Below are 21523 nucleotides of genomic sequence, written 5' to 3' on the forward strand. Positions count from 1 at the left end.
TGAGTGACTTATATATATATAACACTGAGTGACTTATATCTAACACTGACTGACTTATATATATAACACTGAGTGACTTATATATATATAACACTGACTGACTCTTATCTAACGTAATCCACGTAATTATACCAGATGTAAATCTATTATATTAGTTTAGTGTCTCTATGTAATCTGATTGCATTGTATTACAGTATAGCTCGCTTATGGTGTTTGTGCACTGTTCTATAGGGATCTTCTTACATATCATCTTGGGTAAATGACCCCCTCAGTTGGATTGTTGTATCGCTTTGATTTGGTTCGCTTGCCTAGCGCGCAATTTAATGTACAAGGGCAAAAACAAAATGTCAAAGGGAAGATTACAAAACGTGCACGGATCCTTGAAACGGAAATTACCATAGACTCTTTCATGGTCACTATATTATTCTGTACACATTGCATTGGCCATAACACAGCACAACAAATAATATCGCCATCGTTTTATTAGGCTTAGGTAATTGCAGTCTATTTCCATCATTGAATGTTTTTGGCTAGAGAAGAAAGATAGGATTTTATTAAAGGAGTACTCCGGCGAAAAATATTTTTCTTTCAAATCAACTGGTTTCTGAAAGTTATATGGATTTGTAATTTACTTCTATTTAAAAATCTCCAGTATTCTAGTGCTTATCAGCTGCTGTTTGTCCTGCAGGAATTGGTGTATTCTCTCCTGCTGCCACCTTTGTCTATGTCAGGAACGGTTCAGAGTAGCAGCAAATCCCCATAGAAAACCTCTATTGCTCTGGACAGTTCCTGAGATGGACAGAGGTGGCAGCAAAGAGCACTGTGTCTGACTGGGAAAAATTCACCACTTCCTGCAGGACATACGGGGTGTCCCATGACGGGTGTTGCTATTGGGTAAACCCTTCGTAAAAGCCTGTACTTATTGTTAGTCAGTGGTGATGAAGGTAGTGATAAAGTTTTGCCACTAGATGTCGCTGTAGTATGTATATGTACTCAGATGCTGCGCGGCTGAAGTATGGAAAGAGTTATTGTTTATTTTTGTATCACACGGATCTGTGAACCTACGGGAATCTTTTTTCTCTTTCCTATCCTCTCTCTCTTTACTTCTTCTATTGCACTCTTCAACCACTCGCAGCGCACTTTAGATACGCTGAGGAAAGCAGTCACATGGGTAGAGGAAGCGCATGAGTCTTTTGAACTGGACATTGTAGAGGAAGCCGCAAGCTAGACAGCTCTCTACAGTGGTCCCTCTCTGGCCCTGGCCCTCTGCCAGGTCCCCCTACTCTCAGGAAGTGTAGTTCAGTCTTAGCCACGTCCCCGTATGGGTAGGAAGCAAGACAAGACACAGCTAACAGCTTCTCCTCAGTTTGCTCCACACAACACCATGCAGTGTTAAAGCCCTTACAGGAGAGGACAAGTCAGAGAGAACCTCAACCCACGCCGTGGACTAGGAGAGTCACAGAGCAGGACAGTATCCACAGACAGCAGTAAGCTAGGAACTGATCCGGATAGAGCAAAGTTGCTAAGAGCCTAGGATCTCTATCTCGCAGTGCGGTTGTCAGCAGGAAATCCTCAGCATTCCACTTATCCCAGGTAACAAGGTCTAGGGCCTTGTGTCACCCTCATAGGACGGTTCAGCCGACACTGGTGCGCATTAGGTGGTGTGAAAACCTAAAGATCAATACATGGGCACAAATATTCTCTTCTTCTTCTAAGTATTTTTCTACCTCATCCTCCAACATCCCTGCAAAGCACAGTACTACTTGGGTTGAGACTCTCACGACATCCTCCTCTCTGCTACTCTGATCCTTTATACCTCTCAGCGCGCTACTCAGTCAGCACGACTGTACTTCTCACTACATTCCTACCACAGATCTATTTTGCTGTACTGTCCAGTGTTCATTCAAAAGTACTATCAAGTGTATTATCAAGTGCCTTCTCAAGAGAAACCTCTACTGTCAAGGCGCAACTGTATAACCTGCTACACACGTACCTTTCCAGTAAAAACAGGCTTATGTAAGATAAAGAGACTTTGTGATTTTTCGCCTCACACCGACACAGTGTTCATCACGACCTTGGGACATTTCCCCTTTCTGTGGGTGGCCGTTCCGATAGTCCGGGAGGGTCATTACACCACTCCGGCCACCCGTGACTACACTAACCCAAGGGACCCCGTAGCAGCCCGGCAGGACACTGTCCACTGGGGAACAAGGTACACCGGGCCTTATAAACTAATAGCAGGCGTGCCCTCACACCTGTGTGCCCAACCGGCACTGGCATCACAAAGTAACATCTTAAGGTCCGGCTGTATCTCGGCCAACCACCACCAGAGTGGCGTCACACTTCACCACCTAGCAAGTGACCGATCCTCGGGGGCACACCACACATACAGCAGCTGATAAGTATTGGAAGACTTGAGATCTTTAAATAGAAGTAAATTACAAATCTATATAACTTTCTGAAACCAGTTGATTTGAAAGAAAAAGATTTTCACCAGAGTACCCCTTTAAATATCCCTGCTGTAAGTAACTTACTATCTCTGACGTATCCAAGCCAAACCACACAAGAGTCCCTGTATTCTGGCAGGACAAACCGACCTTCAGATAGTTTAACTGGGTTTGGTTGCAATTGGGTAAGTCTCTAATTTTCCACAAGAAATCTACTATCTACAGTATGAAGAAAATACTAGAATAATTGCTGTTTGTTCTAGTAAGAACACTCATGTCACCTTCTTGTTACACAAAGGATAATGACTGGATTGGAGACCTTTCTGTGTACATTGCAGACAGGAGAGATACTAGCTTATTTAGTCCAGGAAGCGGCGTGATAGCGGTGTGCATTAGGAAGGAGGACGGCGACCATGTACATTACAGGGGAGAGATAGGCGCAATAGAAACCAATGAAAAACTTCTCTACTTATTCTATTTACCTAGACGTGAGTCACTCCATTAGTATTACTGTATGTATAAAGACACAACAACGCTGGGGCCGATGTCTCACATGGTACTTTTAAACTGGAGTTTGTTGGAGAAAGATGTGTGAAAGGTACTAACAGATATACCTCTTATATTACATTTGGCTGTCTGTGAGAATTTAAAGGGAATGTGTCACCTAAATTTTCTTCTACTAATATTAAAACTTGTTTTTTTTATTGTAATCTCTTTCTATTTTCGGACTGTAATTTTTATTTAGTTAACTTTTTGCTCATTGTTATGGGGGCAGACATCTTTCCTGGGCTGTTCTTAACAGCATTTAGTGATATGCTTTACAGCAAGACTCATGGACATAGAGGACAATATACAGCCTCTGTCCAGTTGAGATCAATGTAAAACATTACTGAGCGCGCTCTGTTACCTGTGAAGAGGTCATTCCACAGGGAGCTGCTGTTGTCTCCTCTGTCTACTGGTGTTACATGACGCTGCAATGCTGTACAGATCACTTTACAGCAGCCTCCTCTTATCACCACAGACACAACAGGAAGTCTCAGCTTAGTTTTAGCAACAGTGGCGAGAATGAAAACTGCAAGAAATCAGGATTATTTTATAATATAGATAGAAAAATGGAAAATTAGAAAAAATCTGACCACATTTTTTTTTTTTAAATCTGTTTGTTAAAACAATGTTTTTTTTGACAGATTTTAAATTTTTTTTTGGTTTATATAAGAAGTCATTTTCTGATGACACATTCCCTTTAAACATAAAACCAAAGAAAGTCTGCCAAATAATTATAAGTTTGCAATCAACAATATAAGAAAATCCAAAAAATCCCCCCAAAATCTTTAAACATAGCTACCTCATTGCTCACTTTGATTTTAGTTATAATTTATTCCCATTTTGGCATAAGTAAGTCGAAAATTGAAAAAGAAATTAAAAAATTCTTTGCGAAATGAGGCTTGCTCAAACTTTAGCAACTTATGCATGTCGGAAGAAGACTTTGGAATAATAATAATAATTATAATTATTATTATTCCAATTATTATTATTATTATTATTATTATTTTTATTATTATATAGTATAATAAATTCTCTCTACATTGCATATACCAGGGTTTTCTAAGCAAAAAGCTCTTCTCGATTCCCATAAGAAACACACAATGAATGGAGCCCAGGAAAGCTAAGCTCTGGAGAGTGGGTTGTAAATGAACGCTGCAAACTGATGTTCATGTCATAATTATACTGTTACGATTCCTCCTTCAATAAACAGTAATTGCAGGTTTGGGATTTCCGTGGTTCCGATCTATGAGTGCAAATCATCTGCTCCACCTTAACTCTCAGTGGTTTTAATTCCAAGTAAGAAAGGGATTTAAAGCGACTCCGTACCCACAATGTGAACCCCCACCCCCACACACTTGTACCATCAGATAGCTGCTTTTAACCCAAGATCTGTCCTGGGGTCCGTTCAGGAGGTGATGCAGTTATTGTCCTAAAAAAACAACTTTTAAACTGGCAGCCCTGTGTCCAACAGCCTTGGTCTAGATTGTGTATGCATTAGGCTGGCACAACCTCTCTGTCCCTCCTCCCCACTCTCCTCATCATTAGGAATGCTCCAGGCAGATTGCCTCCTATTCATCACCTGTGTCAGCCCAGCACATGGGCTGGATCGTTAAGACACCTGTGTTCAGACAGGAGAAAATGTTCCAGTGGCATTCCTAATGATGAAGAGGGTGGGGAGGAGGGACGGAGGGGTGGTGCAAAGTTAGGGCACAGATACTCCCGTTGGGCACAGGGCTGCGAGTTTAAAAGTATTTTTTTAGGACAATAACTGCATCACCTGCCGAATGGACCCCAGGACAGATCTTGAATTAAAAGCAGCTATCTGATGGTACAAGTGGTTTGGGGGGGGGGGGGGGGTCAGATTGTGGGTACAGAGTCACTTTAAAGTACAAGTGACAAACATGTGTGAAACACTGAAGGAATAGATGTAAATAGTTGTAATATTGTACAAGTATAAAGAACCTTCTGCAGTTTTGGTTGACAAGTCAAAGTGGACTAACAGACTGGTAATGATACTTCATATGCTTCATGATGGAGAATGAGTGATTTATAAGTGGTGAGTATATATATATATATATATATATATATATATATATATATATATATACAGTGGTCCATCAACATACAATATTAATTGGTTCCAGGACGACCATTGTATGTTGAGACCAGAATTCTATGGAAAACTGTCCCAGGTAGAGAGCAGCACAGGACATGTAGTATCACACTGTACTCAGAGAATCCTTACTAGCAGGCCCGCTTCTGCCATGAGGCGGAATGAGCCTTCCGCCTCAGGCGGCAGATTTTGTGGTCCGGCATGGGGGCGGCATTATGGCAGTATCACTTAACAAAAATGACAGCGGCTGCTCACCTGTCCAGTTGCCCGCGCTCTCCACATCCCGTCAGGTCCTGCGACGTCACCCTGCAGCTGTCACGGACCTCCAGGCTGTGGTGAGTGCCCGGGGTCGGTGGGGGACACGCTGGGGTGATCGGGTTGCACAGGGCCGCCCCGCACGACCCGATCACCCCACTCACCACAGCCTGGAGGTCCGAGACAGCTGCAGGGTGACGTCGCGGGACCTGACGGGATGTGGAGACAGCAGAGAGCGCGGGCTGGCTGCAGTGTGGGACAGGTGAGCGGCTGGCTGGGGGAGAGGGGCGATGCTGGCCATCACTCGGGGCGGCTGTCTGAGGTTTGCCTCAGGCGGCAGAGACCCCAGAATCGGCCCTGATTACAAGACAGTAAACCAGTGCAGGTATATCAGGAATACTGGGGATTTACCAGTAAAATGGCCAGTTTCTTTGGTTAATCTTCCAGTTATTTACATGTGCTGCAGATCCTGACTGTCCATAGCTTTGTATGTTGCGTCAGGTCTCAAGTTACGATGGTCCAGAAAGGATTATTGTATGTTGAAAATATTGTATCTTGAGGCCATTGTAAGTTATTACACAACGCGATTTGTCGATGATCAACGATTAACGGTAAACAAACTCAAACGACCGCTATGGCGAACGACCTGAAATCGTACACCCAATTACACGGAACGATGATCATTACTTATGATCGTTATTGCATTCGTCCTGTTGTAGCTACTGCGAACGACCGAATGACGTCTTATTACATGCAACGATTAAAATAGGTCCAAATTCATTTAAACGGCCAACGGTGGTCGTTTAATCGTTGTCTGCTATTACACTAAACGATTATCATTCAAGTCCAAACGGTTTGACGAATTTTCTAACGATAATCTTTCCGTGTAATACCACCCTAACTTGAGGGATCACTGTACAATAAACCAAGCGTTAGCTGCTGTTAGGCCGGGTTCACACTGCGTTTATCGTATACATTTTACTGTTTCTGTATACTGTATAGACCACTGTAGTGACATGTTGACCATATTGATGGCAGACTGGTGGATGATTGTCTTCCTCTGGCTCAGGGTTGCTAATCATAAAGTTTTTAATCTATTAACCATGATACATTTTTATCCTTGGAAATCCTGTATAGTAACTTGTCATGAAAGAAAAAAGAACGTTTGAATTAAAGAAAAAAATACAGGATATAATAGAATCAAATTATAATCAAAGAATCAAATCAAATGTTCACACAGTGTATTTTTTATGACAAGAACGGCCGTTGTTGGCTATTAAAACAGCATCCGTTCTTGCCATAAAATAATGCACTGCACTTAACTCTGTGCAAACAGTGGATGTTGTTTATATGCTGGATGGAATAATGGCTGTTGTCCGCTACGGCCGTAAAAATAATTGACTTTCTAATTATTTGCAACGGCCTTGTTCTCGCTCTTTGCACACAATGTATGACCGTTCTAATGGCCGTACAATACACAGTCTTATGGTAATTTGGATTGGAGACACACTCAAATGTGCCCCCAATTCAAATAGAAATAAAACAATGTTCCTGTGGCCGATATGTCAGTCAGACAACGGCCATTGTTTTACATAGCATGAACATAGCCTTAAATTGTTCTGGGTTCTCATATTTGTCAGATTATACTGAAGTAAGTTAGAGTCTAATGTTACGTTTACACGGAGCGATAATTCGCCCAATTGTTTGTTTAACGATTTTGAAGCAACAATTTGGTTTTTATAACGATTAGCATTTAGACGAATAAATCGTTAGAAAAATCGTTTGAATAATCGTTAGAAAAATCGTTATTGCGATAATCGTTCCGTGTAAACGCACCATAAGGTTTTTTAATCATTGCCATATTAAGACAGGGTTCACACTACATTTTTTTTTTTATCTATTTTTGACAAAAACGGATAAAAAAACGATTTTTCCATTGACTGCCATTATAAAAAAAGGATCAAAACATATCCATTTTTTTTTACTTTCAGTCGATGGAAAAACGGATCAAAATGTATCATTTTTACATCCGCTTTTTTACAAGAACGGATGAAAAAAAATTTAATGTGAACTCGGCCTTAGTCAAAGAATGCCACTTCAATATGGAACTCAGAAAAAAGAAACTAAATTTTGTCATGAATTTAAAAATTGTCCGAGCGAAACGGCTTCATTATGAGTCCATCAGTCATAGCAGGAAAATATCTCATTGAAAAGCTATGAAACGTTCCATGTGGGTCCGGTTCAGATCAATCCGAGGACAGCAATTTGTTTAAGAAATCTTTTGGTTATGAGAAAAGGGTTGTTAATATCTCGGCTAACAAATGTGTTTTCCGTGAGAGTCAGTGAATACCCAAAGGTGATCCGGGGCTTCGTGGAAATCGATATTTATGGAACCGGCCCTACGGCAAGAAAAGGCTTGGGAAAAAAATCAATATTTATGAAGTTGCTCTGAATTTTTGGATCTCTACCTGTTGCGGAATAATAGTGCATTAGCGGCTGATACATCTGAGCAAGAAAATGGATGAGATACGGTTTTCAACTGCAAAACAAGTTTACTCTAAATTATAAAGAGTCTCAAAGATGAGCCTGCGTGCATGTAGCTGATCAATGGTGGATGAAACCCAAAACCAGATATATAGGATAGAATATAGAGCCATGGACTGTGAGGATATAACATTTCATGGCTATGTTCCCACTACGTTTTTTCCTCTCCGTTTTGAAAAGAAAAAATGACGTCCATCATTTCGCGATTTGGGGATGACGGCAATCGTTCCATTATTCTAGGTCAGGTGGACTGATCGCCATTTGTCTTTAATTGAAAAGTCCATTGAATTTAATAGTAAAAAACGGTGAAAGGACGGTGAAAAAAAGAAAAACTGTGTGTGACCAACTAAAATATAACGTCAGGTGTTTGCAATAAACGTCCGAAAATAATTATCGTGATCATTATTCTGACGTCCATGCAGGCAAGGTCCATCATTTAATACATTATGTGGATTGGACGTCCGTCATTTTATAGGCTTCAATGCATTGCGTTGAAATCTATTAAAGGAGAAGTCTGGATATTTTTAAAATCCGGCAGGAACAGAGGGGCATTAGATAATGAGTAGCAAGTTACCTCTCCCCGTACCTGCAGTGAGTGGCAGGACCGGCCTCAGGACCCCCACCGACTTGGGCGAAAATGCTTGTCCCGGCTGATGGACTGACCACTCAGCCAATCAGTGACTGGAGCAGTGTCCTGCCCCAGTCACTGACTGGCTGAGCGGCCAGTCCATCAGCCCGGTCATGACATGTGCAGCACCAAGATCCCGGAGCCCAGCAGGCTCTATGCGGGCACGGGGAGAGGTAATTTCCTACTTCTGATCAAATTCCCCTCTGCCACTGCCGGGCCTCGGATTTGAAAAATATCCGGACTTCTCCGGATAAACATAGCTCAAGACTAAAATTCAAAACATAATCCATTGTAGTATATTGAAGCTGCATTATTGCATGTGGCTATTGTACAATGTCATCCGGCCCTCCCCAATACAAGGCTAATTGTTATGCCTAACTCCAAATGTGCTGTAATAGTATTTTCAGACATTTGTGTGTGTGTGGTTTTTTTTAATTATCTTAGCATTTGTTTTAAATGTCCCAAGCCCCAAAGGAAAAAAGGCTTGCCCTGAATGTTTTTTTAACCCCGCTGCAGAATATTTTACTACAAAAAAAAAAAAAGAATGTACTTTTTCCTCCCGTACTGGTCCTGTCTGTTCCCTTAGTGGGGCACTGTGATGGTCCAGTAGGAGGAGGCAGGTAGTATACTGCAGTGCCTGGGCTTCGGCGGCTTCCTGTGGGACCCGGTCACCATGCAGTGGGTACTGCTGGCCCTGTCTGCGGGGGTTGCTGAGGAGGTGCTGCCAACTATGCAAGGGGAACATAGAGCGCCCTGCCAGACCTTGCAGTGTACCTGTCACCAGCCGCTCTTCCAGATTAGTGATGAAATACATGGCGGAAATTACTACATGGAGCACAGCAGGAGACATTATTAGTATAGGGGCACAGCAGGCAGCATTACTACTATGGGGGGCACAGAAGGGAGCATTGTTACTATGGGGGCACAGCAGGAGACAATATAAGTATAGGGGCACATCAAACAGCATTACTACTATGGCGGGCACAGAAGGGGGCATTATTGCTATGGGGGCATAGCAGGAGACATTATTAATATGGGGCAGAGCAGGAGACATTATTACTATGCGAGGCACAGCAGGAGATATTATTTCTATGGGGGCACAGCAGAAGACATAATTACTATAGGGGCACAGCAGAAGACATTATTACTATGGGGGCACAGCAGAAGACATTATTACTATGGGGGCACAGCAGGAGACATTATTACTATGGGGACACAGCAGGAGACATTATTACTATGGGGGCAGAGCAGTAAACATTATTACAATGGGGCAGAGCAGGAGAAATATAAATATATGGAGGGCACTGCATGAGACATTATTACTATAGAGGGCACAGCATTTTACACAAGTACTGTACACTCGTTAGAATATTGAATACTTTCGAGCACCCTCATACTGGAGAGAATAGTATACTCGTTCATGTCTATTTAGAACCAAGTACCAGTTTTCCATAGAGTTTTGGTCTCAGGATACAATATTTTCAACATTAAATTGTCCTGGAACCAATTAATATTGTAGCTTGAGGGACCACTGTGCTAATCTCTTGATAAATAAGAATTTGTCATTTATAATTGAAAGTGCTACCATGGGAATAATAAGTACAGTGGAGCCTTGGATTACGAGCATAATTTGTTCCGTGGCGGCGCTTGTAATTCAAATCACCCTTAAATCAAAGCAAGTTTTCCCATAAGAAATCATTGAAATACAAAAAATTGGTTCCACACCCCAAAAATAATAATTTTTTATTCTGAATAAAACATAAAACAAATGAAACAAACAATGTGAAACAGCTGAATATGTGATATTATAAGTTACTGTACAATCTAGAAATCAGCACGTGGTGTATAATGTATAGCAAGGCCATAAAGCTGACAAATACAGCAGCAGTTTGTGGATACAGGATGGAACTGCAGATCCCCATAATGCAGGCTAGAATAGAGAAGCAGGGCTGCGGTCAGAGGTCTGTGTGGTCACATGACAGCAGTGGGGAAGGGGGGGTGTCAGTGTGGACCAATCAGAAAGTGAGAATCACAGAGTTGTGCAGGAGGACAAAGTGTGAATACAGAAGTGTGAATGGCTGAGTGTAAGTGCAGGCACATTATAGCAGCAGTGTGTATAGCTGAGTGTGAGTGCAGGCACAGTATAGCAGGAATGGATACGATGGGAAACACAAGGGCTGACAGAGACTGCAGGGAGCATGAAGGAATGAGCAGGGCAGATGTGGGCACATACATGCAGCATTCTCTGTCTGGGGAGAGAGGGGTTACAGCTATGAAGAGATTACCTCCACAGTCCTGTCCCCTGATGTAAGCCCAAGCCTGAATTGGATCTGCCATGATTTGGAAGGTGAGGGAGACTTCCTGGGTCAGAGTACAGGGCTGTAGACCCCGCTATGCAGACCATACCCCTCCCCCACTCCTGCTCCCACCCAGTACAGGGAGCTCTTACACCAAAGCAATGCTCTTACACCAAGTCATAATTCTGAAAAACTGTGAGCTCTTCTTGCAAAACGCTCCCAATCCAAGTTACCCTCAAACCGATGTACCACTGTATATGACAAAGCCATAGTCAACCTAGTGTCCAGAATAATGTATTTTCTGTTTGTTGTTTAGAACATGTTTTCTTTCTTTATAGCATTCTGCATGTGCACCGCCATCTTCTCAGCCACCACTTAGCAAGACTTCAGAAGACCAGTAGGATTGTACCTTATTACATCAGAGCGTAAAATCCGACAACTGTTCTACAGGATTGAAGCAGGTGAGAGGAACTTTCTCTTACTAAAATAAGATTACAGTTTGTTTGTGGATTACTATGTTCTCTCTATCTATCTATCTATCTATCTATCTATCTATCTATCTATCTATCTATCTCCTATCTATCTATCTATCTATCTCCTATCTATCTATCTATCTATCTATCTATCTATCTATCTATCTATCTATCTATCTATCTATCTCCTATCTATCTATCTATCTATCTATCTATCTATCTATCTATCTCCTATCTATCTATCTATCTATCTATCTATCTATCTCCTATCTATCTATCTATCTATCCAGTGTCGGACTGGGGTACCTTGGGCCCACCAGGGAAATTGATCCTAGGGGCCCACCCTACATACATATACATAACCATCGCCAAACCTTTAACCTTAGTACAGCAACATTGCATTCAGCAGTGTATGTGACCAGCGACATAGCCCACTGTCAATCACAATCGTTTCTGTAGGTTTCTGTCATAGCTGCCAGCTATGACCGCTGAATGGCTGAGCTGCCTTGAGACGTCAAGTCTCATGCCGAAGATCTCACCAGGAAGCGGCCGAGGGACGGGAGAACAGGGTGGCGCGATCCGGGAGCCAGCGCTGGAATCAGGGGGGTAAGTTACCGGAGCCTTCTATTTCCCCCCCCCCCTCCCCGGCCGTACACGGATTAAACAGCTGGCCCGGAGTACCCCTTTAGGCTGGGTTCACACTACGTATATTTCACTCAGTATTGCAACCAAAACCAGGAGTGAATTAAAAACACAGAAAGGATCTGTTCACACAATGGTGAAATTGAGTGGGTGGCTGCCATATAAGGCCCCGTTCCCACTGAGGAAAGGTAGCGGAATTCCGCGACGGAATTGTCCGCCGCGGAATGCCGTTAGCCTCCCGCTCATAATGGGAGTCTATGGGAGGCGCTCGCTCCTGCTCTGTACGCGCTGAAGAATGAACATGTTCATTCTTCAGCACGGACAGGGCAGGAGCGCGCGCCTCCCATAGACTCCCATTATGAGCGGGAGGCTAACGGCATTCCGCGGCGGACAATTCCGTTGTGGAATTCCTCTACCTTTCCCCAGTGGGAACGGGGCCTAACAGTAAATAACGGCCATTATTTCAATATAACAGCCATTGTTCTAAAATAACAGCAAATATTTGCCATTATATGGAGGCCATCCACTCAATTTCAACATTGTGTGATCATAGCCTTTCTGTGTTTTTTATCCACTCCTGGTTTTGGTTGCAATACTGACTGAAATATACATATACTGACTGAAATATACGTATTGTGAACGCAGCCCAAAGCTTATATGTACGGTCCACATTCAGGCTATGTTCACACTACGTATATGTCCGGCCGCATATTTTCCGGGACTTTACGCAAGTTGCGGCCGGATACGTACGGAACGCAAACTTACGCCCGTAGTGTACTTACGCTTCCTGAGCACTCTTCGTAGCGATCTGACAGCGGTCTTTTACTTGGAAATCTTCGCCTAGCCCCGGACACCCCACAGAACCTTTTGGATCGGCACAAAAAGCTTGAAAAATGAAGAAATCACCACTCCGTACGGGACCGCATGTTACGCTACGGGCGTAAGTTACGGCATTTCCGTCCCGAAATAATGGTCTGGTTCATTTTTTACGGCGCCGCATACGATCCGGGCGTAAGTTCGTACGTAGTGTGAACTGTGCAGCTGTAGATCGTATACTTCACATTGTATGCAAACTACGTAAGTTTCTGGCCGCTTATTCACGGAACGCGCTACGGCCGGAAACTTACGTAGTGTGAACCCAGCCTCATACTGCATACATTTTAAATAAAATCTATAGAAAACTTGTAGAGAGTCTACTATTTCTGTCTCTCTCTCTGTATATGTCTCTAAACATCTATAGAACTACACACTACATAATATACACTGTATACATAATAGATGTGCACACACACAGACAGGCACATAACACAGACACAAACATGCAAACACACCAAGACCAACATACAGACACAATCAGATTACACACACACACACATAAAGAGAGATAACACTCACATGAACAGACACATGATATACATGTACAAACACTCACACTAGGGCTGGGCGATATGGGCAAAAAATAAAATCTTGATTTTTTTTTGATTTTTTTCTCGATTTAAATCTCGATTTTTTATTTATTTATTTTGCTGATAATTATGATGGGTGTAGTAGTAGAGGCATAGTGGATAAGGGATGTAGTAACAGAAGCATAGAAGATTGTGTAGTAGTAGATAAGGGGAGTAGTAGTAGTATCAGGAGTGGGGGTAATAGTAGCAATGGTAGTGGGAGCAGTATTGGGGGTCGTAGTAGGGCAGGATTGGGAGTGGTAGTAGGAGTGGGCACAGACTGTGGACAGATATGACTATGGGGAGGGGGCACAGCTATAACACACTGTATGCTGGGACCCTAATAATACTGGACGCCAGGCCGTGCTGAGGGCGGGAACGGGACGGGGACTTGCACTGGCACTCCAGATGGGAACAGGAGGGGGGCGCACTGAGACGCTGTGCCGGGCGGGTGTATCGGTGCGCACTCACACTCCGGGCAGCTGGGGGGGGGGGCTCTGTCAAGCCGTGCCGTGGGGGGATGTCATTGATACTCCGGGCAGACTGCGGGGCACACTTACGCTCCGGGGGAGGGGAGGATAGCGGACACACTGACGCATCGGGCGGGCTGCGGGGATCACTAATAGGTGGGCGGCGTTGGTCCTCTGGGTGCTGGCGTGCGGTCCCACTCTGACCTGCAGGAGGAGCAGCTTGCCCAGAGGGCCACTGCTCCTCCCTGCAGGTCAGAGGGTATTTTTTTCTTTTCTTTGAAAATCGAATTTACGATTTTCAAAGAGATTGAAATCGATTCTTAAAATCTAGGCGAATTAATCAAATTAATTCGATTAATTGCCCAGCCCTAACTCACACACACTGACTTATATACCCTCACACACACACTGACTTATATACCCTCACACACACTGACTTATATACACTCACACACACTGACTTATATACCCTCACACACACTGACTTATATACCCTCACACACACTGACTTATATATACCCTCACACACACTGACTTATATATACCCTCACACACACTGACTTATATACACACACACACTGACTTATATACACACACTGACTTATATACACACACTGACTTATATACACTCACACACACTGACTTATATACACTCACACACACTGACTTATATACCCTCACACACACTGACTTATATACACTCACACACACTGACTTATATACACTCACACACACACTGACTTATATATACTCACACACACTGACTTATATACACTCACACACTGACTTATATACCCTCACACACACTGACTTATATACCCTCACACACACTGACTTATATACCCTCACAAAAACTGACTTATATACACACACTGACTTATATACACACACTGACTTATATACACTCACACACACTGACTTATATACCCTCACACACACTGACTTATATACACTCACACACACTGACTTATATACCCTCACACACACTGACTTATATACCCTCACACACACACTGACTTATATACCCTCACACACACTGACTTATATACCCTCACACACACTGACTTATATACCCTCACACACACTGACTTATATATACCCTCACACACACTGACTTATATACACACACTGACTTATATACACACACTGACTTATATATACTCACACACACTGACTTATATACCCTCACACACACTGACTTATATACCCTCACACACACTGACTTATATACACTCACACACACTGACTTATATACACACACACACACTGACTTATATACACACACTGACTTATATACACACACTGACTTATATACACACACACACTGACCATTTATACAGGAAGCTCCAGGGGTCCATTAGTCTCCATCTTCACTGTCTCCTCTTCCGTGCAGGCTGCAGCCTCTCCCCCTTCTTCCCGGCACCGACTCCACACACAGCAGCAGGAGGGGGAGACATGACTGCAGGGGGATGGAGGGGGCCCTGCTGCTGCTTCTCTGTGCAGCTTTCTGCATGTCCCTGCTGCCACAGATGAGGGCTCCTGACAGGCAGGAAGAGAGACACTCCCGAAGCTGATCAGGACCGGACCGTTCCACTTACAGTACAGGGGGAGGGGGACCCATGAGTTTACAGTAGTTGTGTGAAAGAAGGGGCCCTGTTGCCATTCTTTCATCATTAGAGCAGTGTGGAAGGCAGCAGAGGGCCCCTAAATCTACCGATTATAGGGAGATCCTGAACATGAGGCCCACCTCTAGCTCTGGGCCCTTTAAGGGGGGGAGGGCCCACCGGGGGATCCCCCGGCCCCCCGGTGGCCCAGTCCGAGCCTGTATCTATCTATCTATCTATCTATCTCCTATCTATCTATCTATCTATCTATCTATCTCCTATATATCTATCTATCTATCTATTTATTTATCTATCTATCTATCTATCTCCTATATATCTATCTATCTATTTATCTATCTATCTATCTATCTATCTATCTATCTATCTATCTATCTATCTCTCTATCTATCTATCTATGTCCTATCTATCTATGTCCTATCTATCTATCTATCTATCTATCTATCTATCTATCTATCTCCTATCTATCTATCTATCTATCTATCTATCTATCTATCTCCTATCTATCTATCTATCTATCTATCTATCTATCTCCTATCTATCTATCTATCTATCTATCTATCTATCTATCTATCTCCTATCTATCTATCTATCTATCTATCTATCTATCTATCTCCTATCTATCTATCTATCTATCTATCTCCTATCTATCTATCTATCTATCTATCTATCTATCTATCTATCTATCTCTCTATCTATCTATGTCCTATCTATCTATGTCCTATCTATCTATCTATCTATCTCCTATCTATTTATCTATCTATCTATCTATCTATCTATCTATCTATCTATCTATCTATCTCTCTATCTATCTATGTCCTATCTATCTATGTCCTATCTATCTATCTATCTATCTCCTATCTATTTATCTATCTATCTATCTATCTATCTATCTCCTATCTATCTATCTATCTATCTATCTCCTATCTATCTATCTATCTATCTATCTATCTCCTATCTATCTATCTATCTATCTATCTATCTCCTATCTATTTATCTATCTATCTATCTATCTATCTATCTCTCTATCTATCTATGTCCTATCTATCTATGTCCTATCTATCTATCTATCTATCTATCTATCTATCTATCTATCTATCTATCTCCTATCTATCTATCTATCTATCTATCTCCTATCTATCTATCTATCTATCTATCTATCTATCTATCTATCTATCTCTCTATCTATCTATGTCCTATCTATCTATGTCCTATCTATCTATCTATCTATCTATCTATCTATCTATCTCCTATCTATCTATCTATCTATCTATCTATCTCCTATCTATCTATCTATCTATCTATCTCCTATCTATCTATCTCCTATCTATCTATCTATCTATCTCCTATCTATCTATCTATCTATCTATCTATCTATCTCCTATCTATCTTTCTATCTATCTATCTATCTATCTCCTATCTATCTATCTATCTATCTATCTATCTATCTATCTCCTATCTATCTATCTATCTATCTATCTATCTCCTATCTATCTATCTATCTATCTATCTATCTCTCTATCTATCTATGTCCTATCTATCTATGTCCTATCTATCTATCTATCTATCTATCTATCTCCTATCTATCTATCTATCTATCTCCTATCTATCTATCTATCTATCTATCTATCTATCTATCTATCTCCTATCTATCTATCTCCTATCTATCTATCTATCTATCTATCTATCTATCTATCTATCTCCTATCTATCTTTCTATCTATCTATCTATCTATCTATCTATCTATCTCCTATCTATCTATCTATCTATCTATCTATCTATCTATCTCCTATCTATCTATCTATCTATCTATCTATCTATCTCCTATCTATCTTTCTATCTATCTATCTATCTATCTATCTATCTATCTATCTATCTATCTTCTATCTATCTATCTATCTATCTATCTATCTATCTATCTCCTATCTATCTATCTCCTATCTATCTATCTATCTATCTCCTATCTATCTATCTCCTATCTATCTATCTATCTATCTATCTATCTATCTATCTATCTATCTCCTATCTATCTATCTATCTATCTATCTATCTATCTCCTATCTATCTTTCTATCTATCTATCTATCTATCTATCTATCTATCTATGTCCTATCTATCTATCTATCTATCTATCTATCTATCTATCTATCTATCTCCTATCTATCTATTTATCTATCCTTTTTGCAGTACTCCCCCCCCCCCAATCTTTTTAATGTTTTTTTCTTTTTATTATTATTATTATTATTATTATTATTATTATTATTATTTCCATAGCTTTGGCCATCATACAGTGAGAAATGACTTACACCTTGGGCAACTTCTCCACCCTGGGACTATCACAGCATCACAAGGATATTCCTCGCAGTCTTCACCAAATTGAAACCTCTAATCAAAGTACAATAAACCACAGCATGGAGCTCTGTGATATAAACCCTGAGGATTGTAACCTGACAATAGAACAACTTCTTTTCAAGTACCTGGGCCCGCGTCAGTCGGCTTACTTCACCCCCATTTGTGTGATATACCTTCTCATCTTCGTAATTGGTGCGGTGGGGAATACTTTAACCTGCATAGTCATTATCAAACACAAGATCATGAGGACTCCTACAAATTATTACCTCTTGAGTTTGGCCATTTCGGATTTGCTGGTCCTCTTGTTGGGGATGCCTTTTGAACTTTACGAGCTCTGGAGTAATTACCCCTTTATTTTTGGAAGAGGTGGATGCGCCTTCAAGACTCTCTTATTCGAGACCGTTTGCTTTGCCTCAATTTTGAATGTAACTGCGCTGAGCGTGGAGAGATACATTGCAGTGGTCCATCCTCTTCGGGCCAAATACGTAGTAACTCGTAATCACGCTAAGAGAGTCATCATCTCTGTATGGATTTTGTCTATTATGTGCTCTATTCCAAACACCTGCCTGATGGGGATCTATGACCTGAAAGTGCCTGGTCTCGGAGTAATACCCGGCACTACCATCTGCGTTTTGGTAAAACCCAAATGGATTTACAACCTCATTATTCAGATTACCACCATATTTTTTTTCTTCTTGCCGATGGGAACTATCAGTATTCTGTACCTGCTCATCGGCCTTCAACTTAAGAAGGAGAAGATGCTGCAAGTTTTAGAAGCGAAGTCTGGAGGAGATGGAGATAGCTACCAAAATGTTAGACTTCAGCAAGAGAAGAGCCGAAGAAGGCAAGTGACTAAGATGCTGTGTAAGTTATGGCTTATTTCTTTTGTACTTGAATTATGTTGTGGTAGAAGAATAAGTAAATAATAGAGAGGAGCGAACCTGGAGCAGCTGGAGTCCATCCGAACCCGAACTTTCGGCATTTGATTAGCTGGGGCTGCTGAACTTGGATAAAGCCCTAAGGCTATGTGGAAATCATGGATATAGTCATTGGCTGTATCCATGTTTTCCAGACAACCTTAGAGCTTTATCCAAGTTCAGCAGCCCCCGCTAATCAAATGCCGAACGATCGGGTTCGGATCGACTCCAGCATGCTCCCGGTTCGCTCATCTCTAGTAAATAACCTTTCAGTCGTGGAGGCAAAAACATATACATTGTGATGCTGATAAATGTGTCTATCAATCTTTTGTATCTAAGAATAGTTTGCTGGAGAAAAAACAGACATGGTCGCACATCCATATACTTATGACTGATCGCTCTGCTTCTCAGCACTATATACTACTAACATCAGGAGTTAGGGTCCTATTGAACGAGCGCCGATCAATTGTTACTGAGCAATTACATGGGCCAACTATTGGGCAGCAAGGACTTCATATATGTATATATTGTTAGCGATGTCCGTGCAGCCCTTGCATAGTATAAAATAATGAAGTATGTACGTGCCGTACCACGTTCCCCGGTGTCCTCGGGCCTTCCCCAATCTCTGCAGCTGCAGCTCCGCCTTCTGTTCCGGTCTGTGCACTGACAGGCCGCTCAGCCAATCACTGGCTAAGGTTCTGTCTCGGCCAGTGATTGGCTGAGCGGCCTGTCAGTGCAGAGACTCAACCAAGGTATCACTCTGTGTAATGGGACCCTAACTCACATTTGATCAAAGTGCCTAAGCCCGCACACCATGTCAAAGTTCCTGATACGTGTGGGTCCCTAACTAAAAAACAGTGCAGCTCCAGGTGGCGACCACCACCACCACCCAGCAGCCCCAATGCTGCCAAGAGACTGTAGGTAGCCAGGCAGAGACCCTCTACACATATATATATATATATATATATATATATATATATATAAACCACCTGGGTGGGGGAGGAGTGCTAGACCAAAAAAAAAGGGGGCAGAATAAATACAAATCTATGGATAGACTGCTGTGTGTAAAACCAGAATAATTTCTCAGAATTACACAGCGGTTTATTCGAACCAGGTGCCATTTATTGTGCAACTGACACAGCAGAAAGTCCAAGACTATTTCAGTGAGTATGAATAATAGAAGCATTAGGCGGTGGTTGTCCTCAGCAGACATACAGGAATACTGGATACATATTTTATTGTGTTGAGTCTTATTTCCCTGTGGGGAGCGAGTTTTAGAGAGAACGAGCACTATTCCTGGAGGCAGATGGACGTGCACACGTATAATACTGAGGTCATGTGACCATGTGTATCGTCAGTCTGATGGAAGAGGAACATAGAAGTAATTAGGAACTTTTCTATTGAGCGTAAAACACGGCTCATGAATCAGCTGTAATAGAAGATGATGAAGTCACAACGAGGCATCAGAAAATTCATTAGGGAGAAGTATAAAATCGTGAAATATGTGTCTTGTTTTTGTCATTAAATCTTATCTGGTAAGGACTTCAGTTGATATTACTTAGCGTCTGTTTTACTGACAAAATTAAAACCGTTACTACAAACACCAGATTATTAAAATGTCAGATTAAACTTTTAAAATAGATTAAAACACGACTGTTTTTTGTTTTTTTTTAAGTACAAAAACACTTTTTTCTGTACGGTAAAAAAACGGATGTGTTCTGATCCTTAAATTAAAGGTGTTATTACAGAACTATTCCTCTGCCGGGGTTGTGGGGTACACAACAGTGCTGTATACCTACGTGTCACGCTCCGCCGCAGCTGCTAGATCCTGAGGCCGCACGCTGTCTTCCGCTATTCACTGCTGTCATCATTCTGCCAACTTCCGAGGACGTGCTGCTCTGCACTATAGTGTCTATGCTCAATTATGCTGTCTATGCTTGGCAGCCAGGCCTGCGCCATATCTATTGACTACCCACTGGATTCAGCAGCAGACAGCCAGTGCTAATAGCCAGCATGGAGCAATTTATATCACCTGATACTAACTGTTTAAATGACACTGTCACAGCTGACAGCAGCATTTAAAGGGGTTGACTCCCTGTGTACTTCATAGAACCAAAATCAGGCTCCCCTCCTGCAGGCTGTGCTGTCCTGCTTTGTGGTGAGTCTGTCCATAAAATGGCCGACACAGAGGAGCATTTGACTATGCTCCGCCCTCAGTATTCTCCATTGGCAAATACAGGCTCAGGGGTGGACACTGGAGGGCGGGGCATGGTCACATGCTCCTCTATGTCTGCCAACTTATGCACAGACTCACCACAGAGCAGGGCAGCACAGCCTGGAGGAGGGGAGTCCAATTTTAGCTTTCTGCCGCTGAATGTCTGTGTGGGCTGGAAACATCACGTCTCAAGCTTGCATCACAGACCAGAAAGCGGCCGGGCGCCGCAGACCAAAGCTGCGCAATCCGGGAGCCGGCGCTGGAACCGGGGAGGTAAGTAGACGTCATTGTCTTCATCCTCCTCCTCCACAGCCATACACTAAAAACACCCCCAGCCCGGAGTACCCCTTTAATTCCTCGCCTATTCCTCAGTGTGAACATTCCCTATAAATGAACCAGGGAATATAACCCTCAAATAGCTCTTTAGATGGAAGAATTAAAAAGTTATGTCTCTTAAAAGATGCATATGCAAAAATTGGCCTCATACTTAATGGGTTAAAGTGGGCTTACAAAGAATAGGGTGGGCCCTCAGGAAATTCAGCTGAACATACGGTAAAT

General features: G+C 42.2%; 1 protein-coding gene across 1 annotated transcript in view; it reads left to right on the forward strand.

Moving 5' to 3' along the window:
* The window catches only part of NMUR1 (neuromedin U receptor 1), a 53991-nt gene that overhangs the window by 6345 nt on the left and 26123 nt on the right, over window positions 1–21523 (forward strand). The window contains exons 2-3 of the mRNA XM_069973403.1: window positions 11169–11291; window positions 17756–18697. Of these exons, the coding sequence (XP_069829504.1) occupies window positions 17779–18697 (919 nt within the window). The 5' untranslated portion in view covers window positions 11169–11291; window positions 17756–17778. The remainder of the gene's footprint in view (window positions 1–11168; window positions 11292–17755; window positions 18698–21523) is intronic.

Source organism: Dendropsophus ebraccatus, chromosome 6, assembly GCF_027789765.1.
Source record: "Dendropsophus ebraccatus isolate aDenEbr1 chromosome 6, aDenEbr1.pat, whole genome shotgun sequence".
NCBI lineage: Eukaryota > Metazoa > Chordata > Amphibia > Anura > Hylidae > Dendropsophus > Dendropsophus ebraccatus.